The 25948-nt window shown below is 38.2% G+C and overlaps 1 protein-coding gene across 3 annotated transcripts in view; it reads left to right on the forward strand.

The window, feature by feature from the left end:
- Positions 1 to 25558, forward strand: part of LOC135323451 (protein ARK2N-like) — a 46004-nt gene extending 20446 nt beyond the window's left edge. The window contains exons 3-5 of one of the 3 annotated variants that reach the window (XM_064502603.1): positions 12943 to 13125; positions 18673 to 18799; positions 22559 to 25558. In XM_064502603.1, coding sequence (XP_064358673.1) covers positions 12943 to 13125; positions 18673 to 18799; positions 22559 to 22748 — 500 coding nt within the window. In that variant the 3' untranslated portion in view covers positions 22749 to 25558. Of the gene's footprint in view, positions 1 to 999; positions 7572 to 12942; positions 13126 to 18672; positions 18800 to 20333; positions 20401 to 22558 lie in introns of those variants that run through there. The other 2 variants (XM_064502606.1, XM_064502605.1) reach the window with 2 other exon arrangements.
- The last annotated feature ends 390 nt before the right edge of the window (positions 25559 to 25948 follow it).

The following is a 25948-nucleotide window of genomic DNA, read 5'->3' on the forward strand; positions in this document are numbered from 1 at the left end:
GATATATACACCAAAGTAATTAGGATGGCCTTCTTTCCTTGTCTGCTAGAATTGTTTCTGATAATCCCAACACCAGTCGCTTAATCATCTTTCTGATGCATGCAGGGAGAACAGTTTCCTCCTAACTAGACCCAGGCTGGTTTCTGCGCTGTCTAGATGAAATAGTGCTAGAAATAACGCACAGCCAGTCAGTTCATTTTGAGATTAGGGGTGCAATTCTAGTGGATGAGGGGTTTGCTACTGGTCACACTTAAGTGTTACGTGGATTCCTCCTGTGATATAGCGATGTCTTCCTATCAGAATGAACAGAAGTTGTTTCCCCCTCATGTATCCGCCTAGTATTTTACCTATCTTTTTGTGTTTGTGCGTGTATATGTTTGTGCTGTATATTCTCTTCGTTGGTGTTTAGTATGTTCTTCCAAAATTAAACCAAGAGTGGTAAGGTTTGGGCTTGGCTTCTTGAAATGCTGCAATCACTATATCAGTCTTCATCTCTGTTTTCTTGTGTGCAATTTGTGTGTGCTTATCAGTCCATCATAAAAGAGTTAAAATATCTAAGTAAAATGTATAATTATTTAGGCTTATCAATTAAATGATAGTAGTTTGGACTGCAACTTAACAGAAGTAAGCTTCTTGTCATTGTATGATGTTTTGGGTTTGAATTCAAGTAAAAGTATCTAAAATTGCAAGGGAATTGGACTAACTAGGTTTATAAAACAAATGAGACCTTTGTGACAGAATTGTCTGATAATTCTAGAATAAAAAACAATTTTGAAGCCAAAATTTCTAGTATAACCTCAATGGGTGTTAAATGTTTCTTTTTTTTTTTCCTGGAAGTTAATGCTGTTGGTTAATTCGGTGTTTGCTAATTCCTCCCCCAGTGTCATACCCAAGGGACGCAATTAGAAAAGTTTGTTTTCCTGAGTTAACATGCCTTAATAAACAGTATTATGTTCTTACTTAATGATGTCTTATCAAATGGCCTCAATGTCTTTAAAGCTGGCTTCAGTCGTGCTGGGGGATCTGGAGGAGCGACCAGGGAAATTCCAGGATTGCTTGACAGGGGCACCGTGTGGGATAGGAACTGCATAGGCAATGTCCTGGAAGAGGCCATGAACTGCTTTGCCGAGATGCAGAGGCAGACAGAGGAGAAATTTCGCATGTGGATAGAAAAGCTAACCCGTCTTGACACGGATGAAGAAAGCAAGCAACAACTGGAGCCCAGGGAGCCTAAAATGCAACTAGTTGGCCAAAGAATCCCCCCTACCACGCAGTCAGGGGCATTCATGCAGATGCCTGATAGCCAAGTACTTCCGCAGCAGTCGTTTAATTCTTACGTGGGCTATCAAAATGTTGATGCTACACTAGAGTTTCCGGCGACTTTTAATAACAATTTTCCACCCATCTTTCCAGAAAATGGGAATATTGCAGAGCATGATTTGAATCAATCACAAACTTAAAACAAATTATCTTTACAAACTTGATGTTACTTTGGATTATGCTATAAACAAGGTTTGCTTCTCTTTTCGTATATGTTTGTTTTGTTTTTCTCTTTTGGGTTTTATTACCATGGTATCATTTTTTTATTTATAGAGAATGTATATGTAGTTTAAAAAAAACCACAGTACACCCATGTGCATGTGCCAGCACACACATACAGATGCTCTTAACAAAAAAACCACCCTAAGCTTTCCTCACCAAACTTGGGAAAATATAACTTAGAATCCTTGTTTAGAAACCCTGGGATCAGTAGAGCTATGTTTGTTACAATAGGAACATTCAGAGTATTCATCCAAATGCTCTTTTTGCATGTTAAACCATTTATATAATGAAATAAGCTTTATATTTAAAGATGTAAAGTACCATAGAGAATGAGATTAGAAGCAGACCCATAACATTTCCTTAGCTATCTGTTCATTCCCGAGTTTTACAACTTGAACATGACACACATTAGTTTTTCTTCTTCCTTTTAAGGCAGAAATCATGAATAAGCTTATAACAATATAACAAATGTGCACAATTATTTTTCATCTCCCATTTAGTAGTTCATTTTCTGTCCAGAGCTTTTATTAATGTCACTGCTGTGTTGCATATGGCGTATTTAGGGGAAGCGGCTGTATTACATTGTGTGCACAGATACCCAAATACATACATATGTATGTATTCACCTTGGGTGAAAATCATATCCTCTAATTTTAGGTGCCTGGTTTGCTCTTCTGCTGAGCTCCTTCTGAGTCGAGGGAAAGAGATAAGCACCTACAAAGATACCTCCTGGCAATGTCTTTCTCTCCCATTAGTTGTCTAAACTCCCTGTATAAACAGTTTAGAATAGATAACTTTCAGCTAAAGTTGGGCGAGATGAATCACGCCCAAAGTATGCGTGTGTGCATGCATGACCTGTGCACACAAGACGTTGCTGCTTTCCAATGTATATACGATCAAACTGCATCTTTCATGCTGGAATAAAAATAGTAGCGTCAGTCCTGAGGTAAGCGGCTGTCGGTGGATGAATCGAGTCTTGGCACAGGAATTTAAAATACGAGGCTTAACAGTCAGATTAGTAAACGTTGTGGTGGTCTGAAGATACGGTTTGCTGGTCTGGATAAGACAGCAAGAGCTTCTGCATCACCTTTGAGATCCACTGAGATGGTTATTTACTTGTGATTGGGAATGCTGGAACATTAGTTTCATTTAAATAATACAATAACTGCTATTGTGTGGAGTTTTTTATACTGATAGTTATCTTGCATAGGCAGGCTTGAAACTGTGATGTTTAAAGTAGGATTAATTTAAACTGTATATTAGAAATACCTATTTAATTCTTCTATTATCAGCACACACAGGGATTTTTGGTCACCTCTCTAGGAAGGCCTTTCTTCATGTGAAGTAAATTCTCCATAGCTACCAAAAATGTATATTTATCATCAGTTAGAATTTATTAAAAGTTTCTAATGCAAATAAAATCAAAATATAATAACGGAAATTATAAGTTTTTTGCATAGACATAATTTAAGTAAAAAGAACGTTGTAGGTCTCTCTTGGCTCTGAAGTTTTGTTTTTTACACCACAGTCACTTCTGGTTTTTTTCAAATCATTTTAGTGTAAAATAAATTTGGTGGAAATATCACTTTATCTTCTGTAGGCCTGATTTCCACCCCCCACCCTCTCAAGTCAGTGGGCGTTTTTCCATCAATATACATGGATTTTGGATCAAACCTGTAATGGGAACTCAAGAAATGCTTTTTATTCTTAGTTTAATACTAACATTGGTGTGTTAATATTCTTCTTGGCCCAGACAGTTTTTTTTTTTTTTTTTTTTTAGTATATGATGCCTTCATTAAAAAAAATGAGGTTAGAGAGCTGTATTATTTTCAGAGTAACTGTTGGAAAGACTATGCAGGGGATAATTTTTAAGTACTTTACAGATCACCTTCATGCATAATTTTGATACAAAGATTTTGATATGAACTTGTAAGAAACTCCCTCATCTGAAATTATGTTTGCATTTTTAACTATAGGCAAACTTCAAAGGAGTTATTTTGTGTTTGATTGCGATTTAATAAACTCGTCCTCACCTGTTTAAAAGCTGAGCTCCTTCAGGGAAGATTAACTGTTGATTTAAAACATACTGAATCCTTCTGGTGTTCATAGATTTGATATGTATACCTTTATGATGATAATAAGAGCAGCGTATTTTAAAGCATGACAGCTTTACATGTCTTCCCATGCATGCAGAAGCGGCTTTTTGTGGTGACTGTTTTTTTTAATGTGTAGGAGTCACTTAACTCAGTATGTCTGTAAGCATGCCCTTAACGATTTCTATAAAATAGTGTCTATGGAGCAATTAGGTATTTTAAAATGAACTGTGTAAGGAGATCAGTTGAATTTATTTTTCTCTCAGACTTATAAAGACTTTTATGTACTGATCTCATAAATGGATAATAGTGGATAACAATGGATAACTGCATTAGGGATGTAGGCAGGGAAATTTTTGCCAACCTTCAGTATCTTGGTTAGGTAACTTTTTAAAAAACTGAAGCTGATCCTTAAGCATATTAATGGATACAAATTTGGATTTGGTTACTATAGGCAACAATAAAAACCTAGCCATTATCGCTAATTGTTTTTTTTTCCATGCAAACAACAGTGAATGGGAAAGAACAAGCAGCAAATTATAGCAGTTGAACATACAAATTTTTAAACTGTGCTCTTTCTAGGGTAAAATAAGTCAAAGGCATCCAGAAGCCTGAGGAGGATATGGTTTGTATTAGATATAATTTTAACTTAACTTCCCCATGAAAGCTAGATAGTATTAAGAATACCTGTGCAAGAGCAGTGGTTGTAAATGGTTTTGTAAATGGTAAATATTGTTTTGTTTGGTCAATCTTTTCATTTGCTTCAAACATGGAGCAAGATCGTCAGCTGTCATAAGTCAGCTCCTTCGAAGTGAAAGCAGATGTTGGCTTATGCAGTTGAGTATCTGCTCCATTAGCTTGTTTTTTGTGTGAAGAAGTACGTTTCTCCTCCTGGGAGAGGAGAGGGGACCCTTCCTTGGTGTTGTTTAGGTGTACCATGACATACTTGATGGAGATGATTGCAGAATTGGCAGGATGTGCAATTAAACAGAAGCATCTGTCTTCTTGCTTTGCTTTATGCATTGAAAAGATGCAGCCTATTGCAGGAAGCTGACCTTCATCTACTGATACTCGTGATGAGTCTGTATTTAAAATGTGTGTGCAGCAGCATTTGGCATCTCTCCAACAAAACAGACTTCTGGATTCCTGATGCGTAATCCAGTTTCAGATTTTTTTTTTCCTTGGAAAACTGGAAATATTTTTGCTATACTATATGACTGTAGTTAAGTTTGTCGTGATTTCCATTATAAGCTCTTATTTTCAAAAGGCTTTGACTAGAAACTTTCAGGGAGTTAAAATTTCTTCCACTGAGATTTTAACATAAATTTTAATCTCATCCATTAACTACTACATTAAAATAGTTTGGCCTTGTTTAAAGGTATCAGAGGGAAACTCTTCTACTCTTCAACCTGGAGCTATAATTTTGAATGTATTTGTATGTTCAGATGTCAACGTGTTACTTCAAAAACACCAAATTTAGGCTGAGAGAAATCAACAGGAGTTTTAAGCAGATGTGTAGGATCATAGGTGATAATTCAGAGTTTCTCCAATTACCCTATGTTTTATATTTCAGAAGGGAGTAAAGAAGCATTCTAGTTTCTTAAAAAATTTATTTGTGATCTTACGGTTTTCCATGAAAGAATAAATGCACTGTCAGATATTCAGCTGGTGTAAACTGGCATAATTCCAGCGTTGGTGGTGCCAGTTTAAAACCAACTGATGGTCTGGCCTATTCAATTTTATACGTTGGCATTTTTAATACCGAATTAGGGGTTTTTAAGCATGGCAGACGTTCATGCATGGGAGTAACAGAACACTCGTGAGTGCAGATTCAGGATTTAGTTGCAGGTGAAACATAGCTACTTCATTAATATTTTTTTACAAGTGCAAATGAAACAGAAGTCTTTATATAGAAAGCTAACTTTAAGTGTCACTAAGGATCCGTGTTACACTGACAAGTCAGTAAATGAACATGTAAATGATCTGCTCCTAGGGTTGGACCCTGTGCAGAAATCCCTAGAAGGCTCTCGGGCTTTCAGGTGCAGTACGATCACAGGCTCGGAGATGGCTGTATTTGGGCCACTTCCCTCCCTTTAGTTGCATTTTATCTGAGGGCTAGGGGTTTTACTTTGCATGCCTCTAACAAAATGTGTGTCCTTTTAGGTTTCATTACCAAAAAATTGTGTTTTTTTTTTTTAATTTCAAGTATACAACAAAAATTCGCTCAAGCAAAGATAGCAAAACTCTTCAGTGTTTCTATTGCAAAAAATAAATCCACTGAGAGGACAAAAAGGAAAAAAAGTTCTCAGACCTTTCAGTTATACTGATCTTCAAGTGTTACTCGTAACAGTGTTAGGACAATATAATTCAGGCAGAAATCCACATCTCAAATATTTCAGGTTCGCAATGTGCTTTAGTGTTTTTGCAGGATTCTTAGGGAATTTTGTCAGAGCTGCTGAGGTTAAGAATGGAGGGCCAATCTTAACTTAAATAAACTGGGATTATATTTGGCAGTTATTTTACAAATTAAACCATATTTATTATCAGCGATTTTTCTTGTTAATATATTTTTTTCTCTTCCTGTATCCCATGCTGTAAATTTATTATTTTTTTAAATAATATTTCAAGGGCATTAGAAGTTAAATCTTAGCCCCATTAAAACCAGTAGAGAATTTCTGCTCGTTTCAATGGGGCTAGCGTTTCAGCTCCTCTTCCAAACGGAGCGTAGCCTGCTTTTCAGGGAATACACCGGTTGACTTTAGCGGGAGTCTCTGCCTGGTTAGCGGGCGTAGATGAGGCCCGCCGAGTAGGCGTGTGATTTCGAATCAAGATAACCGAGGTCTGTGCTGTGACGGCTGCGGTTACCTTTGAAAGTATTTGAGCAATTGCGCTGTATAATTTGTACTGTAGAAGCTAAATATTCAGGCTGGTTGATAACGATGGACGGTACCTTGCGAAACGTGATGCTGGAAACCTGCCTTTCCCACCAATGTTCTCGGTCTCATATGGTGTTAGATCAGCGAAATGAAGGCACGTGGGGAAAAAAAAAGCATTGTTTTTTTTTTTTTTTTTTTTAAAAAAAAAAAGATTTTGGGTGCTGTGCTCAGTCTCAGACGGATGCAGCAGAGGGCTAGTCCGGCCCGTGGAAGTTGTGCGCTGTGTCCGCAGCGGTCCTTCCCTGGGAAGGTGCACCACCAAGCCGGTGGTGGCTCCTGGAGGGCCACGTGCATGTGCTTGCCTGCCTTTGGCCATCGTGACTTGTATCTACATCGGGGTTTTTTGGCTAGCAGAGCTTTTTAAGAGTAGGACGTGAGTGTTTTCAAAAACCCCCTGCAAGCAAAGCTCTGGGGTAGAGACCTGGCTTATATGCCTGCTTCTACACTTAATCAGTCATCGGGTGGCAAAATAAATGATATGTTAAACATCAAATATGAAGCACGCACCCATGTGCCACGTGCCTTTGCTTAACGCACAACGAAAGTAACGCTACTGGGTGTTTGTATATAATTCGGTGAATCAAATCCAAGATATTTTCCATCTAGTCATCAAAAAGCCTGAAAGAATGAATGTTGAGCAGCAAGACTTGAATTTTTTGAGATCTCTTTTGGTGTGATATATTAAAAATGATCCAGTCTGAGAACAGATACTCATTTAATCATGTCGTTTTGATTTTATTATTACCATTAAAGAAAAAAACTTTACTGTGTGAAATGAAGGAAAATATGAGGAACATGGATTTCATCAGTAATTTTTTTGTTCACTTTATGATTTTAGGGAGAATGTTGTTACACTACTATGGTTTTTATTGTATTTACAGTGTATCCTTTGCCTAACCCTGTAAATTTTGAAATGTAACTACTGTAACCTGGAATAAATAAATAAATATAAATAGTAATAAAGTGTTTCATGTTACTAAACAATATATAAAAGCAAAAATTTTTTCCATCACCTTTTTTTTGGACTTGGTTTGGAGTTTAGCTAGTTTATGCCACTTGAACTGCACATGCTTTATGAAACTATAGCCCTGGATGTTGTCTTAATAATACCAGGTTTGTATTGCTTATCTAAAACATAAGCTGTCATGTCAGCTTGTAGTCTTAAATGTGAAGCTGTTCTGTTTGGATCAAAGTTACTGATACGTCTACTGTAAAAGTATTCTGGCAAATCACTTAGGATGCAATCCTCTAGGTCTAAGGTTTTGGCACGCAGTATGCTTTCTTTAGTTACTGTAGTGATCACCTGATCTTAGAATTTATATAATTATAAAAGTCCATTCCATGGCTTGCCTAATTTTAAAATAAATGGATTTAGCTCCTAAATTTAAGTGCCAAGTGTAAATGAGGGAGTTGTTGGATCTCTTATTCTTCTAAAATATCTCAGTATTTTAACAAATGCAGTTTAATTTAGAGTATTGAGGCTGAGATAAAACAAAGTAATACGTATATTCATAAAGAAGATCCAGAATTGGTATCTGGGGGTGAGACCAGAAGACCTTGTGTCTGTTTAAGCTTAAGAGTATCTGGGTGCCTCTGTGTTTTGCCATTTTAGGTTTTGCATGGCTCAAGAAAACATTCCTAACCCCCCGCCCTGTTTTTTAATCCTCAAAAATTTATCAGATAAAAATAGCTCAGTAATTTGAGAGAAGTTTTGTTCTCTGTTAAGCCTGACTCCTCTGTTCATTGGCCTTTGGCAAGCCACAAATCTGCGGTTGCCTCAGTTTCCCCCGCAGGCAAAACGAGGATAATAACCACTTTAGAGCTCTTTGAGAGCCACTAATGGAAAGCTTTTTAGAAGAATAAAGTGCTGTAATTACTGTTGTACCCGTTCTGTACGTTTCGAAGCTTGGGGTGATTTTCACACCCAGATAAGGCTCCCTGTCTCATGGTTGGAAAGGCGTTGACCACTCCAGAGGGCAACTGAGACCACCAAAATTAGGATTTGAATTTTGGATCGATTCAGTCAGGATCGTCTTTTGGAGGCATCAGTCCTTTTCTTCTACTTGTAGAGAAAATACAGTGAAGTGCATAAAACAGTCGGTGTAAATCCCCTCCCTAAGGCTGCAATTCAGCTTGCTGAACTTAAACTTTTCTAAAAATGGGGTGCCTTGTCTGAGCCGTCTCTGTTTACAGGGGGTAGTAAAATGACGCAAACTGATGATAAACTGCCATTCAGACCTCCAGTTTTCCTCCTCTCTTCCAGGATGAGGTTGCTTGCCCCCCAAAGTGCCTCTGTCTGTTGATTACAGAGGGAGTTTAGATGCCTGGCAGAGACTAGATGCCCAATTTGAAGAAACCTACAGAGAGATGATGACGGTTTAATGACTAAATTCCCCTTCAGCTTCTGCTAGCTCATGTTTTTTGTTCGTATGATAAAGTGACCCAATATTGTGGTGCACTGATAAACAGCCGTGTCAGCACAGTGGTCGCGGTGCTTTGTAGAGGATGACGTTTTTGACCTACAGCTGGAACGTTAAGGTTGATCTGCAGCAGCAACACCACCCCTTGCTTGTGCCATTAGGGTGACTTAGGGGGCAATAGAAGTATATGTGTTATAACACAATTTAGGTCCCTGAATTTTGAGATGTGGCTCTGTGAAAAGCATACGAGGGGCTAGCAAATGTGAAATTCTTGCATTTGCTACCTTGCAAACTTAAAACTTCGTGTGTATAGACCTGGATTTCTGTGCATGTGGCTCTTACTTCAGTTGTCTTGAGCGGAATTAGTTCTGATGAACTCTGTAAATTAAGAGACAATTGGACTCTTGGAAACTCAATTCTCAAAAAAATCCTCCCAGTCTTTCCCTTCCTCCCCATTAACGTTAAATGTCAACAGCTATATTTTGCTGCTGGTGCTTATTAACTTTCAGCCTTGTCTTTTTTTTAAGCATTTATTGCTTTAATAATGAATTAAATCCTATCACCAGTGTAGTGTACATCTTTTGGCTACCTCAGGTTCTTAGAGGATTTAATTTTTCTTAAATGTTTTGTTTAAATTACTGACCGAAGAACCTCCTACTTCTGCTATATTGACTTTTGATTCTGTCGTGGTTTTGTTTTGGTGTCTGTTTTTTCTGTCTTTTGAAACCCTGTTACTGTCAATTATTAGGAAGAGCAGCACCATTCCAAAAAGCAGCTGATAAAAGTTAGAACTGTGTTTTTAGTTAATCCTTTACTTTTCCAACCTGAAAGCATTTTTTCATTTTTTAGTTCCTAGCTGAAGTGAATTGTCCTTATTTCTTGGTACCACGCGTTCCCTTTGCATCACATCATCAGCTGATCATGTAGTCGGCTGGGGAAGGATTATTTCCAAATTTAACCCCTCCTCCCCCTTCCTTGCAGCACTGAAAAGGGCACTGGAATGGGAATTTTTAGAGGATTTTTTGATAAGCCTTGGCTGCAACTTTCATCTTGTTACAGTTGTTTACAGCCAAACTGTACATCTCAGCTGGTCTAAGTGTACCCTGGGCAGCTAATCTGGATAAAATGAGTATTTTTTGTTGGAGTATCCACAAACTCTTTGCTGTGCCTTTGGGCAGAGAGACCTGGTTGCTTCTGGTTTTTCTCTTTTTTTTTTTTTTTTGAGGGCATTACAGCTTTTACTTTTGTAGGCATTTATTGCTTATTCCTTCTTTTATGCATGCCAAGAATCAAAGGATTTTGCTTGAGTTTTGTGGCCATTATCTTGGCCTAGCTGGTCATTTACTGGTGATAGGTACAGATAGCCTTGGTATCAGGGAGCCTTTTGTTCCCAGATACGATTGTGAAAGACAAGGCTGAGAAAAGCAAAAATATACCTCTGCTGTGAATATTTTGTAAGTAGTCAGCTTGGTTTTTTCAGATCCTTAAACTGGTGGCTGTTACACTGACAAATATAATTACAGTATGTAAATTATATTGAAAATATTTTTGTCTGTTTGATGTATACTAAATTTAAGCTAAGTTATAAGGTGTGCTGTTTGGAAGTGTGGAAGATACAAGAGTGGAGCTACAGATAACAAGTTTATGCTTGTATTTCCTACTGATGAAGACTTTCACACAAGTTATTTCTATGGGTAGGTGATGAGAATATCACTCTGCATGTATATACATTTATTATACATTTTTGCATGATTATACATGTAGGAGTGGTACAATTTTGACTTGAGACTATTAGTGCCTTTTGTCCAAATATCATTTTACTTGTGTAGACATGTCTGTCTAAATTAATTTTTGCTTCTGCTTTTGGAGATCTTAGTAAGAAGTGAGAGAAACAAAAATCTGAAGGAATCGTATATAGCTCCTGAAATTTTAGATAACCTGCTGTAAAAATGGTCAAACAGTCAATATTGTACTTGACCCTCGTATCTTCTGCACTCAACTGTTTATTTTTATAGTTCACATAATATATGTTCACGCTGAACTCTGATGATGAGACTGAACACATTCGCCTCCATGTTTCAGTCCCGTTGTAACTTCTGCATGTAATTTAATCATAGGCTTGCACAAATAATTAACCAAATATCAGCCAGCTTAATTTTAAACTTGGTATTCCATTATTTTGTAATTGTCTTTATAAAGCAAAAAATTGTCTTTCAGTTAATTATCCGGATTTCTTTTCCAGTCATAATCATCAGTGTTTCATGTTGCGAACAGTTTGGTCTTTAATACATTGACATTTAACTACTCATTTATTTTTGTCGGGTCTGTTTTAAGTTTGTAATATAACATTGTTTTATGAAATTGTTAATTTGGAGGCAGGTCTGATCTGAAATACTTTGTGAGTTTCTTCATACCTGGTTGCAAAACTAATCTTTAGTACAACTTAAGCAATATGGTCACTCTTTCATGAAGTGTGTTGCTAACCACAGAACAGGAATTTCTTAAAACGTTGTGTTGAATTATGTTTCAGGGACCAAGTTAAAACCAAAACAAACACTGCTTTTTCAGATAACTAAATTCTAAGCTTCTAGTTCATACTATTCTTTTCATCTTCAGCAATGGACATTTAACACTTCTGAAAGAAACCAGTCTTTCCTTAAACTTCTGTTTTTCAAGAATCTCTTCTTTTTTCTTTAATCCTTTTATAACTCTGAAGGTCCCATCTTTTTAAAGACATTATTAGTGTGCTGTATTAACAATAACCTTCTTTATATATCATATCTCATAATGAAAAAGCCCTTCAGACATTCGGTTGTTGAGACTGCTTTGGATTTATGCCGTTATACCACCAAAGCAGCTGAGCTTTGGCCCAAACTATTTTTCATTTGATACTTATTTCTGTGGGTGAAGTCTCAGCCCAAATGACGTTTCGGTTCTGCCATTTGGGGCATGAGAACTCCAGCCTTTTTCACCCACTCTTGCGTCCGTAAACGGTAGTTGCTAGGTGAAGCATTATATTCGGATTAAAATGTGCTTCAGTATGAAATTACGATATTTAGCCGTTCTCTCTTTGCTTCCACATTAATTCTTGTCTGGAATTTGACCTTATTCTGAGCCGCTTTTGTTTCTGGCATGCTTTCTAATTATAAGTTATTTTCATTCCTCACAAAGACAATATTCCATCCTAACAAAATAGACCAAAAATTATCATTTTTTGTTCCTCAATAATAGTTATCCAAATCATGTAAGACAAAATCTCTCCCATCAGTTTGGTGGCCAAAGATTTATAGGGTGAACATACAGAATTAAAAGTATATTTATCACTGCACATTATAGTTTTGTCTTGTGTTATTCTTTATCCTAAAAAAGCAAAACCAAAAAACACTGCAGTTATGAAAAATTCGCCTGTCCTTGACAGGAAAATGTTTTGTAAGGAAACTTGTCTAATGTTAAATTTATTGTAACTGGATCAGTTATATCAGAAAGTTAATTTCATCAAATCAACCCTAAAGTAATGTGAGCTGTCACTTAAGTTTTGTAAAATTCTCTAGTTAAGTATCTTGTCTTGCCAAATTTAATGTCCTGTAGTTCAGAAAACTATTTCTTATTTCAAACTGAATTTCTTTATCCTTTTAGGATTGTAAATGTATCATTGTCAGATATGGAGGCGTTTATGTGTTAATGTAAAGGATAATATCCAAATAACTGATACGATGACAAGACAAGCTTAAACATCTGTTTTTCTTATGTGTCTTTTCTATGTATGCAAACATTAAAATGTCTCTGTGATCTCAGACTGTGTTCGTTAACTAAAGTTTAATAATTGATAGTTCCTTAAGAACTTCCTATAGGAGGATGCATTGATCCTAAAAACAAGTTATTTGTACTTTTAAAAGTGTCTTTCACGATATGCAGATTTCTAATACCCATTGCTTTTCTTTCTTTCTGCAGATGGACCTCCAGTTGTCGCTCATTATGATATATCAGACACAAATTCAGACCCAGAAGTGGTAAATGTGGACAGTCTGTTGGCGGCTGCGGTAGTTCAAGAGCACAATAATTCTTTAGGAAATCAAGACTCAGGATCTACCTGGAGGACCAGAGGGCCACTAGATGAACTGAGTGCTGATGCAGGTTTGTTTAAATTCTCCTCCTCTGGTGGTTGTTCCAGCATCTCAGCCAGTGTCCCGCCTTCCTTCCTTGCAGTACTTTTGTAATTTATATAGCTTTAAAAGCACCTCGTATGGATTATGCAATAAAACAATACGAGTGTTTATTAAAAATGCCCGACACCTATCCCATCATGTAGCTGATAAGAACTGACAAAAATTCCTGCAATGTATATTTTCCATCACAGTTTTCTTATTTTTCTGCTCCTTCTCCCTGTAGTTACTATCTGGAATTGAAATCGGGGCAGGGGGGTGTTGTTATTTATTTTATACCAGGATGAGCAAAGTGTTACTAAGATCCCCCTGCCCTCAGCTAGTAAACGTACCAATAAATAATGCGGTCGTAATCTCACTTTAATTATTGCAACTGTCTGTGTATTTGTCTTTTTTTTTTTGTTCCTCTCGTTTGTCTTTTTATTTCTTTAAAATACAAACGTTGTCTTATGCCATCTACATTTCTAACATAGTGTAGAAGACTGGACATACCAGCATCAGATATGAAGGGTGAGAAGGTGCTGGGGCTTAGCATCAAGAGACAGCAAAGAAGTTAGTTTTAAGAAAGCAAGAGCTGAAACATTATGGAAGGATTCAAAGCGCATATACCTCCAAAATTTTTCAGCTCCGCCTAATACTTGCAACTCTTCACTAACGAAAGAGTTAAACAACAACATGAAATGCTGCTATGTTTTGGATACAGAGAGTTAGGGGGGAATGTTTCCTATTGACTTGTGTCAACGAGTATGAATATTATGTGGGATTTCAGATTAACCAACTGTCCCGGTCCAGTATTGGGAGGGTTTCGTTACGATCCCAAGGACAAGATTAAGATGCTAAAACCGGTCAAATATCGTACAACCTTTTGACTTTATTTTCCACGAAGTGGGGGGAAAAGGTGGGGAAAGGCGAAGGGGAGGAGAGAGAAAGAGAGAGAGAGGGGGAGAGAAAGAGAAAGAGAGATCACCACCCGTGGATCCAGCGTCGTCCCGTTGGTCCTCTTCACCCTGGGCGTAAGTCCTAGCGATGCGCGTGCAGGAATTACAACTCGAGCAGGGTCCGACCCAAGGTTTCCACTGAGAAGTTCAGAGCCAAATCAAGGCAAATTAAATAAATAAATGGTAATGACCCGCGTGCAGTAGTTACAGCTCGAGTTGGGTGCCTCCGAAGAGGGACCCCGAACAGAGAAATCCCTGGGCAATTATAACTTTCCAGTCTAAGCTCTCCACTCTTCACGCAGTAGTTTGGACCCATAGTAATATTTAGGTCTGAGGTTGTGCTAAGCGGCAATAATTTACAGTCCAGGTCCCAAAGTCTCTGCCCGGTCGTGGTCTAGTTCGGCGCAGGCTCGGTGTGTCCCAGGTGGTCGCAGGGAGACCATTTCGGGGGTGGCAGCAGCTCAGTCCTGTTCCCACCAGGAACAGACGGCTTGTTCGGGGTTATGGTTTGCTTGCACCTTATGTACCAAGAAGTGTTTAAGGCAAAAGTTCACTCATCTGTCCGCCACACCAATCCCGATAAAGCCTTTGAAAATGAGAAGATACGGAAATAATGTTGTTTATGCTGTGGTGAAAATGTCCTCCTAGGAGCATGGTTTTTTTTATTTTTAAGAAGTTAGAAGTTAAAATTTCTTGTTATGACCTGGGCTAATTGGCAGAGGCTTTCTGTGCTCAAAGAACATTCGTTAAAAAAAAAAAGGAGAGGGGACTGTAGTAAATCTTTAAAAGAGATAGTCCACCGTTATACATTCCATTGTATGAAGGTAAGAGTCTCTGTGATACTATTTTCACTATGGTCTTTGGCTGGATACAATCTTGCAGTCTTTCTTAAGCTGGCCTGTGTTTCCCAAGCTCGCTGGATAGCAGCTAATTAACAGTCAGTTAGCTATTTGACCCCTAACACGCCCAATGCTTTATTAAATGATTTATTAAATTATTAGAACAGCTGAAATTGACTTTATTTCGTAGCATTAATGGTCTGGTACTTTAGTAGAAAGAAAGGAATGTAAAGGAATAAAAAGTGAAAGTTTCTTACCAAGCTTCCTTCCACTTTCTTCTTATGACTACAAGGATGTGTTGGGAATTCGTTTTTCCTTCCTCCACCTGTATCCAAGCAGTCTGCCTTTTGCAAGGAAGGGCTTGTCAGGTAAAAGAAACCTAGAAAACTTAATGAAATATCTTTATCCCTGAACCTATGAGGGCTCGTCCCAGTGAATTCTTTCCTGCTGTTGGGGCTGTCTCATCTTCTAAAAGGACGAATCTCTTTTTCCTCCTGTCTACATCTGGCCCTGGATCTTCATATGTTCAGTACACTTCTGACTCTGTAACCTGTGCCAGTGCTGACCTTTCCTTACCTTGACTGCGACTGCACATATGGAAACCAGAGTTTTCAAATCTTGCATCTTGTTCCCACCTTAATCATAAACCAGCATCTGGTTTAGCAGACTTTAAGTGATGTATTCACATGGGAAAAAAAATAACATAAGCATTATCTAAGTGAAAAATCTTACTAGGGCACACTGTCAAATCTTTGTGGATGGGCAAATGTTTTGGGCTTTTTTGCAAGTTCTGATGTTAGAGGGTAAACAAATCTTCTCTAGGTGTCATCTAATCCAAAGATAGTAGTCCAAAGAGAATAACAGCATAGGCAGGTTACTAGGCATGAAATTTGTGTGGGCAGAGGCTGCATATCAACCTGTATGCTATAATCCAGATTTACACTGAGCTACCGGTGTAATATTTACTTTGCTAATCTCGGTTTCTCTACTGCTGACTTCCTTCTTGTTGTCTGAACTTTAACGGTAATAAAACTGTGGTAGCATACTGCTCTTTTGGCTCTCACTCACAGCCCTGGGGATTCAGTCTGGGGCTGCTGAAGAGCCTGTCAGCTTTGCCCCTCTGCCCTGCATCACCACGTGCCTAGCAGAGGTTGCAGCGCGGTGGTACCTCTGCTCTTCAGTCACAACAGCCGGCATACGAAGGCAGACCGATACCAGTATCAGTTTGTGTGAATCAGCGAGCAAGCTGTAAATAGGAAGCGGCCAAGGACTGTTGCTGTTTTGCTGCCGGTGCTATAACAGCAGGAACATTTGGGAGTGGGGCGATGCGGACCACTGGGGTAGTAATCACATAAATTGCCCAGTCTGCATCACCAGCCCTTGAATCGAAGCCTTTGAGCACTTTCATGCTTCACAAGTGTGCCCAACTGCTTCTATTTAAGAAATATATGTAGCCCATTTGGGGACTTTCTGATCGTCAGTGACATTTACTGAGAAATGTTCAGCTGAACTGTAATGTCAGGAAAAGTCCATCTTGGCTATTACTCATTTTAAGCTCAGCTAACACATCTTTTTTGTCTTGTGAGGCGGAAAGCCCTCCTCCTTGTGCATTACAGCACACAACTTTCCTTCCCTTTCTAGCTCTGCTGAGATACTGTGGCAAGGGCCTTCACTTTCCAAAACTAGTGAGCGTACGGTATAGTCCCTGTCCCTTTTTTTTGCTTGCATCTTTTCTGAAGAATTTAAGCAGTCATTAGAACATTTTCCTGGCACTTTTCCTGAATTAATTTCTTCTTTCTGTGTCCTCTTGTCCTCTACCCTGGGGGTATAATCAGTTCTGCATGTTTTCACAGTTTCGAAATGCTGTAGATCATTATTGCATCCTCCTCCTCTCATCTTTGAGGAGGTGTCCAGTCAGACCAGATATGTATAATATGTCCACTTAATTTTTTGTGCTCTGAAAATGGTTCTTCCCCTGTGTAATGCAGCTGTGCTAGTTGTTTCTGAAGGTAGCCTCATCTCCTTGAAGGTTTCCCAGCTTCTCCACTACTACTAAAGAGGGACAACAGGTTGCAGTGTTTATTTTGTGTAAAATAAACAATCATTTTATGATTTTTGTGGTTTTTGTGGAAGTATTATTTAATATTTCACAATGCGTCTTCATTAATTGCAGTTAAGTACTTTTTTAGCAGGACTAGCAGTAAAACCTGCAACACTCCCTTAGAGTTTTTAGAAAGGAGTTGTTGCCTGACAAACCGATTAACTACATAGCCATTGAGTAACTGTAATAAAAGAACAACTCTGCTGTATATAGAGCTTATGAAAAATAGATTTTTCAAGAAGAATTCCTAAATGGGATATTTTTGTACGTGGCATGTATAATTTAAAACAGTCCTTTGTCATGCCTGTATTCTTTAAATTCTCTAAGGGTACTTGTAATAATATTAGAGCAGTGTGACATGAATATGATGCTACTGCCTCTTATTTAGCATCGTATTTCACCTTAAGGAAATGTAAATTAATTTAGTGCTAATGGCAAGTATCCCCTTAACCAAAATCCTCCTCAGCGTCTTGGAAAAGAAGAGTTAGACTTACCAGCTTCCTAAGTTTATCTGTATATCCTACTTACCTCTGTTAGAAAGAGAACCCTTCTGAATAAGAGAAATCTGGTTTTCATACCTGTTCTCCCTGCGAAGACTAGTTTCCAGTTAGGCTGCTGATTTTCATGATGGGGAAAGCAGTACTCTAGGCACTGAGATTGGTGCTCATTTTCTAGATTTTCGATTAATTTCCTAGATCTCCATGTAGCCTTACTTGTCATCTGTGCTGGATGGGGCTGAGGTTGTACTGGTGATCTTGATATGGCACAATGTATCATACTGTTCAGTCTTTGTAGTCACTCGAAGACAGTTTTTATTCAAAAACTGTCTTTTTGTGTGACAGGCCATTTGACTCATTAGTATGTCCTAATGAGCACGTTACCGCGATATTCCCTGTGCCACCCTCCTCTGGTGCCTGGGAGACACCTGCCAACTAAGTGATGAACTGAAGGCCTAGGGTAGATTCCTGGTGCGGGAATTCAGGGTTGCACTAGAGATCTTGAAACATTGCAGTCGGTTCGTAAACCTACGGGGCTTTTGTCATCTAAGACTTCTTCCTGGAAGATGGTACCAGCAATTCTGCAGGCAGAAAGTTTGTTTGGCAGAAGCGTCTTAGTTTGGTGGCCGGAGACATGGCTGGCTTTGGGCTGTCAGATGTGTGGAACCGTGTAACAGAAACTGATAGTTTTGTTGTTTTTTCATTGACTTGCTTCCTCTGGTTTAGAAAAATAATGATGCTGAGACACCAGGACTTTCTTTTCCCTTAGTTTGTGTGATGTTTCCATCCATCCTGTAGACTTTGTTTGTCACAATATCATTGTGACAATTCATTGAGTCTTAGCACTGTTGTAAAACAACAGCTGGAGGACTAATTGCAGCTAAAGCAGAGAAGTTCTTGACACGGTAGTTGGGCTGTTGAGCTCTAGACCATCACTAGAGCGATTGAGATTAGGTAAATGCAGTGATTATCATGTATCAGACTGTCTTATGCAAATTGAGCATTGGATAGGATGATCTAATGAACTTTTCCAATCTTAGTTTTTAATTTGTTTGGTTAGTTTGAGAAATGCCTTTCACAACTGATTTCTGAGTCATTTAAGCTGTTAAACGTGGGCTGTATATGCATTTTCCTGATCTACAGGTCATTTGGATCCAGGATTCCTTGCAAGTGACAAAACCTCTTCTGGTAATGCCCAGATCAATGAAGAAATTAATATCGCCTCTTCTGATAGCGAAGTAGAGATTGTTGGAGTTCAGGAACATGCCAGGTATGTATTCGTTTTTCTTCCTTTTCCAGTTTAAGTATTTTTTAAATTTTATCAGAATATGTATATTGCCAAAATTAACAAAGAAAAAAATTGCTGGCTTTCAGTACTATTTTTATCCCTCCATGGCTGATGCACAAAAGGTAGCAAACATTGCACTTCTTTTCCTATTCTGCTGGTCATGGTAATGTCAAAAAGTGGTTTTCTTTAGAATTATTATCATCTTCATATGTATTTAGATTCAGCTTGTGGTTCAATATCAAACAGTAAAAGGCTAAACATATACATTATTGAAATCATATACCAAATTTGTATACATAAGCACATAAATGAAAATATTTGAGTTGGTTCTTGTTTCCTTTCAAAATATTCACCTACTTTAAGCATTTAAATACTTTCCAATTCATTTAATTAATCAGTTGCCCTAGGAGTAAAAATACTATGAATTTCACAGGGGCTAATGTGATAAGATAGCACCTTTAGCCTAAAAATACATCTGTATGAATCTTAGTTTTATCTCAAGATACAAGATAGTTCAAATCCCTGGAATAAATCAGGGATAAGGAAGAGAAGGTAGATAAGGAAGAGGAGGTAGATAAGGAATCCAGAGGTTTCTCAAATTCTGATAGCTGCCCAGCTCTGCTTCAGCTCTTATTCTAGATAGGCATGTTTTGATGTCTCTTCTCATCGGTAGTCTATGGTCTTTCTGTGGTTTAAGGTAGGATTAAACAGTTGAACAAGACTTGCATTTTTATATAGTGTGGAGAGTTAAATTCATAATGTAAAAACAGTTGTTGCCGTAAACACACAAACTCTATCTAAAACTAGTCCGTTGCCTGATGGACGTTTGGAGGAGGAAAAGGGGCTTGAGGGGCAAGGAACAGAGCTTTCTCTGACTGTTCCTTCACCGTGTCTGTCTTGAGGAAAGGAAAAAAGGCGTGCAGGACCTAAGTCCAGTCCTGTTGGATGTGAAAAAAGACGTTTCAAGGTGCTGAAGGAAGAGAGACTTGGTCTTAACTTTTAGAAGACTGAAAGTCAATCCATGACTGACTCTTTTGGAAGAAAATTGACTCCTTAGGGAAGAGCCCTCCTGGCTATTTATCCAGCAGACCCGGTGCTTACACAGCCTTTGTCCTAATGATGAGTACCGTTGACTTGTCCTCTGTCACTAGTTTGTGTGTCCAGCACTATATACATGCATCCCTTCTGATGGAGGTCCCCCTTACAAAAAACTTTCCATGCTGATTGCCTCAATAATATTTAACATGTACAACAGTGGGAATGTTAAATAAATGTACAGTTGCTGTTTAAATTTAGTTGTAGTAGATACAGACCTATTTGTGCGGAAATGTTATTCATGCTTTTCGGCAAAGAAGACATGTAACGCTTTGTTCTTGCAGCACACTTTCCTTGTTGTGCTCGCCTTTGCTCATGTAACCACTCTGCCATCTATCAAAGACCGATTCTTGTTGGTTCCGATGAATACTTGCACATTTTGGTTGCTTGAATCCTATTTAGAATTTTATTTCTCTTGCAGGTCTAGGCTTGCAGTTATGAAGTATTGATGGGCTTCTGACAGGGTTGTCGTTTGGACAAGGTTTAGGTTTTTGATCAGTATTTTTGCATGCTTAGTTAGTATGATGTTTGGATTCAGTTCTTTTGCTCACACTATTTTTTTTCTTTTTTTTTTTTTTACCGTGCTCCATATTTCATATCGTTGTTGGATTGGTGTGAGTTGTGAAGCTCTTGAGTTTGTCTATGATTTGTAGTTTTTCAGATTGCTAGTGAATTGGTGGTGTTTCTCATCATTAGAATATTACTTGGCATTTACTTAGGACACCAAATCATATTTTGCAGTTTGTTTCGATTTTTGTCCTGTAGACTTTTTATCATGCATGTGTATAAAACAGTCCTCCTCTGTTTCTCCCTTTTTTTTTCTTTTGTTTTATTGCCTTTACTTGATATCTTCCCCTTAGTTACAGGTTGGAAAGCATGTTCCCTAAGCTAATGTTTCATTGAACGTTTTGCTCTTGGCTGCTTGTGTGACTTGTTTGAGGATATACGCTTTTATTTTTGCGAGGTATCATTTCTGTGAGGAAATTTATAGACTACTTTTTGTCATCTTCAGGGAGAAAAGTTAGTATCAGCTTTGCATAAGCATTGAGAGGACTGTTCTGTATCAGAATGGTGGACCATATATAACAGAAGTGTCGTATATAGTTTACTTTGGTTACAGTCTTTTCTTGTCAGTTATGCTTACAGGTATTTCTTCTTAAAAGAAAGTTTTTTAAAAAAATCCCTACATTTGTTACAGTTCCAGTCTCTTATTATGCATTTTTTGTAGGTATGTGTTTTAAGTATGTATTTTAAGACTGAAGGAGTAATAGAAAAGTCATTCTGAAGATCACATCCAAAATGAAATAGCATATCTGAGAAAGAAATGTGACATTTATACCCGGATACATTAGAGCTTGGAGAAGGAGATTTTTCATTCTGTTTCGTGAAACCGTCTCCAACCAGAGACGAGAGATGAGCATAACCTACGTAGTTCAGGAGAAACTAAATTATACCACCTAGGATTGAAAAAAATGTAATGTAAATGTCAGGAACACTTGACCAGCGTGGAAAACGCTGGTTCATGAAATGCAATACGCGTGCCATCGCAAGGAGGTGGGAAAGGAGACCCAGCACCCAAACGTCTCCTGCTCATCTATCTATGCAGTCAGGAGCAGCTGCGGCTGCCGCCAGTGCTTGCAAGAGCAAAACCATTTTTGGAGCACTGGATGTAAAGTTTTACTAGCACTTGTTTAAGATTTCCAGCTGTGAATGGAGTGACGGTCTTAAAGACTGCAGTCAATTCTTGTCATCAGTTCATCGTATAATAAAATTAATCTTTCTTTCATTTTGTTTTTTCTAATTGCTGTTATTTTGTACTCACTTGTTACATATCCGTTATCAATATAACAAGTAAAATTACTGTGCAAATAAGTAGACGTGTACCTCAGTTCAGCAAAGCACTTGAGTGTATGCTTACCTTTAAATATGTGATTGAGTGTATGCTTACCTTTAAATACGTGATTTAGTCTCATTGACTATAATTCCTGGAAGCTTAAATGTTCTGCTGAAGTGGGGCTGTACTGATATGCAGTGAGCATTTCCCAATATGTTTGTAATTTTTGGTTAAGATAGCCAAGGAAAAATGAAGTATAATAGCTGTAATAATGTAGCTACAAGATGGCTCTTATAATTACTGTACTGAAAGTATCATTATGTCCTTATTTTAACATGGTTTTGATTCCATATAAAAAAGATATCTTTTCTCTATCTCATCAAGATTTTGTCACTTCATTTTTTCTCTTTTTTAAAGTCCAGTGGGTAAAATTACTAGCAGGAAACCTTCTGAATAGTGCATGGCACTGCACATGATGGGGCAGACTTCTTCAAGATCCTTGGGAGCCATGCACACATTTCATAAGAAATGTTACTTCACACCCACTGGCAAAATTAAGTTGGAAAAAACTGGAAAAAAACAAACAATATAAATTTAAGTTTAGCCTCAGCTTTGTTATTGGTGAACTTGCAGATCACTAGGTGCTTTAAAGTGTTATTGACTCTACAAATGGAAAAGCCCCGAGGAAATTTCGGAGAGGGACGTGTTAACAAGATGCAGAAGCGGTTTAAAAAAGAAAAAGTGGTTAAAGAGAGTCTTGTGCCTGCAGTGAATAGTAGCTTTAATCCTTTTTGCTTTTTGCCTTGCTGCAGGTGTGTGCATCCTAGGGGAGGTGTGATTCAGAGTGTGTCTTCCTGGAAGCATGGCTCGGGCTCACAGTACATTAACGCTCAGCAAACGCAATCATGGACAGCTGTGACTCCCCAGCAGAATTGGTCTTCGCCCCCAGAAGTAGTAGACCTCACTCTGGATGAGGATACCAGACGCAAATATCTACTGTAATGCAGTGTCACTGTGTTTTTGCCCCCATCCCTTCTCCCCTTTGTGGCACAGAAGTTCATTGGTATAGCTTCAGCTTCAGAAGCCCTATTCCTGGCATTATGAAATTCAAACTCACGAAGATTTTCGTTTCCATAAGAATGTAGTATAATTTTAATATCATTTTAACCATTTTTTTTTACCTTCTCAAAGGAGGATTCTTCCCAGAATTAAAACCCAATAGCTCCAAATTTAAAACACATCTACAGTTACTAATTTTTTGTGTGTGCTAATCTGAAGAAATAACTGTGTATAAAGTTCTGCTCTCCCACCCTTTCTCACCTCCAACTTCAAAACATTTTTAATTTATCAGTATATTGGGTTTGTTTGTAGCAGTTAGTGTTTTGCTGTGTGTGCCTCAGTGATTTTGAGAAATGCTGTGTCCTCACTGATTTCAGTGGAGCTGGGGGTATTCAACACTTCCAAAAACTGGGCCCAGAGTATTTATACCCAAGCAGATTTGGTTATGTTACCAGCAGGAGGGACTGTCTGTAATACAAAAGGCCCATAACATATGCACTGAACAGCTTTTAATTAAAGGATTTTTATTTTCAATATAATTTATAGTTTACACTCTTTTCAGTGCTGAGTCTTCTGTCTACGTGACTACTGTGTTTCACCGATCATTTCCCACAGCTTGTTACAGTTTTATAATAGTAGTGACTTGCTAGCAGCTGATTTTTGCAAAAGCACAAGGAAAGTAATACAAAGGCCCAGCATCCCTCTCCCGTTTTAAATATATCTGAATTTTACATATATCTCAATCTAGCCTGGGGTAGGGGAGGGAGAGAAACAAAACGTGTTGCTCAAAGTCTTCATTTGTTGCTTATTTGCTTCACTGACCATCTCAAAAAACTTGTAAAGCCCCCGCCTAGCAAAGCACTTTAGCAGATGAGTAGCGTTAAGCTCTGGCAGTTCACTGAAACTAGTGGGGCCATTCAAATGCTTAAAACTCTGCCCTAAAGGATGTTGCAGGATCAGGGCCTAAGTTTGTCATCTATTTTTTTTTTTTAAAAAAAAAAACTAGATCTGCACCATTTTCCTGGCTTTAGGTCATGTCTCTTATCCTAGTTTTGGATTTGCTTTTTAGGTTGTGATCCAGGAAACGCTTTCTGCCGGCATATTTACTACACTGAAATCAGTGGAACTCCTTACCTGAGTGGCCACGGGTTTCCTCTAGTGTATATTGAATTTCCTGGCCCTTAATCTGTCATTTTGAGGCTTTCTCAAGGCAAAAACCAAAGACTAAAAAACAAGATGATGTTCACTTTAAATGTCTATTGTGCAATTAAAATGTTCCTTTGTATTCAGATGTTTTTAATGGAAATTTTATACAGCACTATCATCAGATTTTTGCCATTTAAGGCTGAACAGGGGGCAGACAGAACATGAGAAGTCCTGTTTTGCTTTAGTGTTGGCTGGTTTCTAAATTTATTTGATTTCCAAATTTTTTCTCTGTGGGCAAACAAAAAAATTAATTTTGTTATCACATAGCTTAAAAAAAAAAACCCAATAACTATGGCGGTATAGCAACAAACAGCTTTTTCTTTAATAAGCAGAAAAGTTAGGCCTGCACTTTAAAGAGCAATTAGTTAAGGGTTTTATATTCCAGTTTAAAGCTTTCTAAAACATCGAACTGTGATAAGTGTATTGCATGACCAGAAAATGTACGTGGTGCTTCTAGTGGCCGATTTCTTTCTTTTTGGGGGCGGGAGGGAGCGGAGCGAATGGAGTCCGTGCTCGCTGCAGCAGGGAAGAGCCTGTACTCTTGGGACACTATATCCGTAGCGGCTCTCGGTCTTTTCTCCTCGTTTGCTAATCATGCGACTCAGCCGTCATTTTAGTGGACTAGCCGTAAGTTAACTCTGAACCGTGATTTAGTGCGGCTGCTTTTTGCTGTTTCACGAAGTCTTTCGACAAGGTCGGTTTTGAAGAAAGCTGCAGGGACCCATTTGTAGTCCTTCCATTCGAAATGCAAACTAACTATCTGTTTTTTCTTTTCAGTTTGTATATGATGTGACTTCCATGTATATATAAAAAATGACTGCATCCTAACCAAACTTCCTCCAATTGTGCACTGTGTTTGTTTAAACAATTCATGTATTGTAGTCTGATGCAGGTTTTCTTTTATTTAAAACACTACATATTTTCTTTTATCCTTAACGAATTTTGGAAGGGTAGTGATCTGAAAACCACAATCACTGGATAGCTAAGAGATATTTCTGTGTTCTTGTTTTATTTTTCGTTTGTTTGTTTTTTTGTTTTGTTTTGTTTTTTTAAAGAGAGCAAAAGGTGCCTGGACAGTTTTGCTCTTCTCAGCAGGAAAGTGAAACGTTAGCCGTTGTATGGCTAAGAACCAATGCACTTGGGGCCTGATCCAGAATCCATCGGAGTCGATGCGGGGCTTTCCGTGGACTTCGGTGGGCATTGGCTCGAGCCCTTCGTGGCTGAGCAGTTCCTGTGTTGCTGGAGTTTGAACTTGGGATCTTCGCTAGTGAAGACAAATCATCGCTTAGAACGTAAATGTTGAAAACGTGCGGCTCTAGTTACAAAATTTGATTCTTGACACTCATTATTTAGTTCTCATTTTCCATCTAGTATTTAATGGTCTTTGGAGAAAAAAAAAATAATAATAAAACAGAGTGTTATATATATATATAAATATATATATTTTTGGTGCAAGATGAGACCTTCTGTTTTTTGAAACAAGTCTGTAGCATAAAGGTTAAACTATTTTAAGACAAAATAAAATAGAGTGTATTATTTAAACAATATCATCTTGTTTGGGATTTTTTTTCCATTTTCCTTCAATATGCTGCTATTTGTCATGTCTCTAAAGTAAACCTTCTAAGTGCCACGATCGGGTTACAACTATCCAAATTGAGCGTTACTCCCTTCTGAAATGTGTTTATGTTGAATGTCTAGCATGTAAACGTGATTTCCAGACCACAAAAGCTTGCTTTTATCTCCCAGACCAGGGCAAGAACAATATTTCTGATTATAGTGCTGGTGGGGGGTGCTGGTGGACACGCAGGTGGCAGCGATGTGAGGCCACTGTCCATCGTACCCTGCACAGAGCACTTCTAGCAAGACGGTTTCTGTGCAGTCACTGTCTTCACACGGAAAACACGCCTTTGGGTGCCCACACAGCCTCCTTACCACTG

This window comes from Dromaius novaehollandiae, chromosome Z (assembly GCF_036370855.1).
Source record: "Dromaius novaehollandiae isolate bDroNov1 chromosome Z, bDroNov1.hap1, whole genome shotgun sequence".
Taxonomy (NCBI): Eukaryota; Metazoa; Chordata; class Aves; order Casuariiformes; family Dromaiidae; genus Dromaius; species Dromaius novaehollandiae.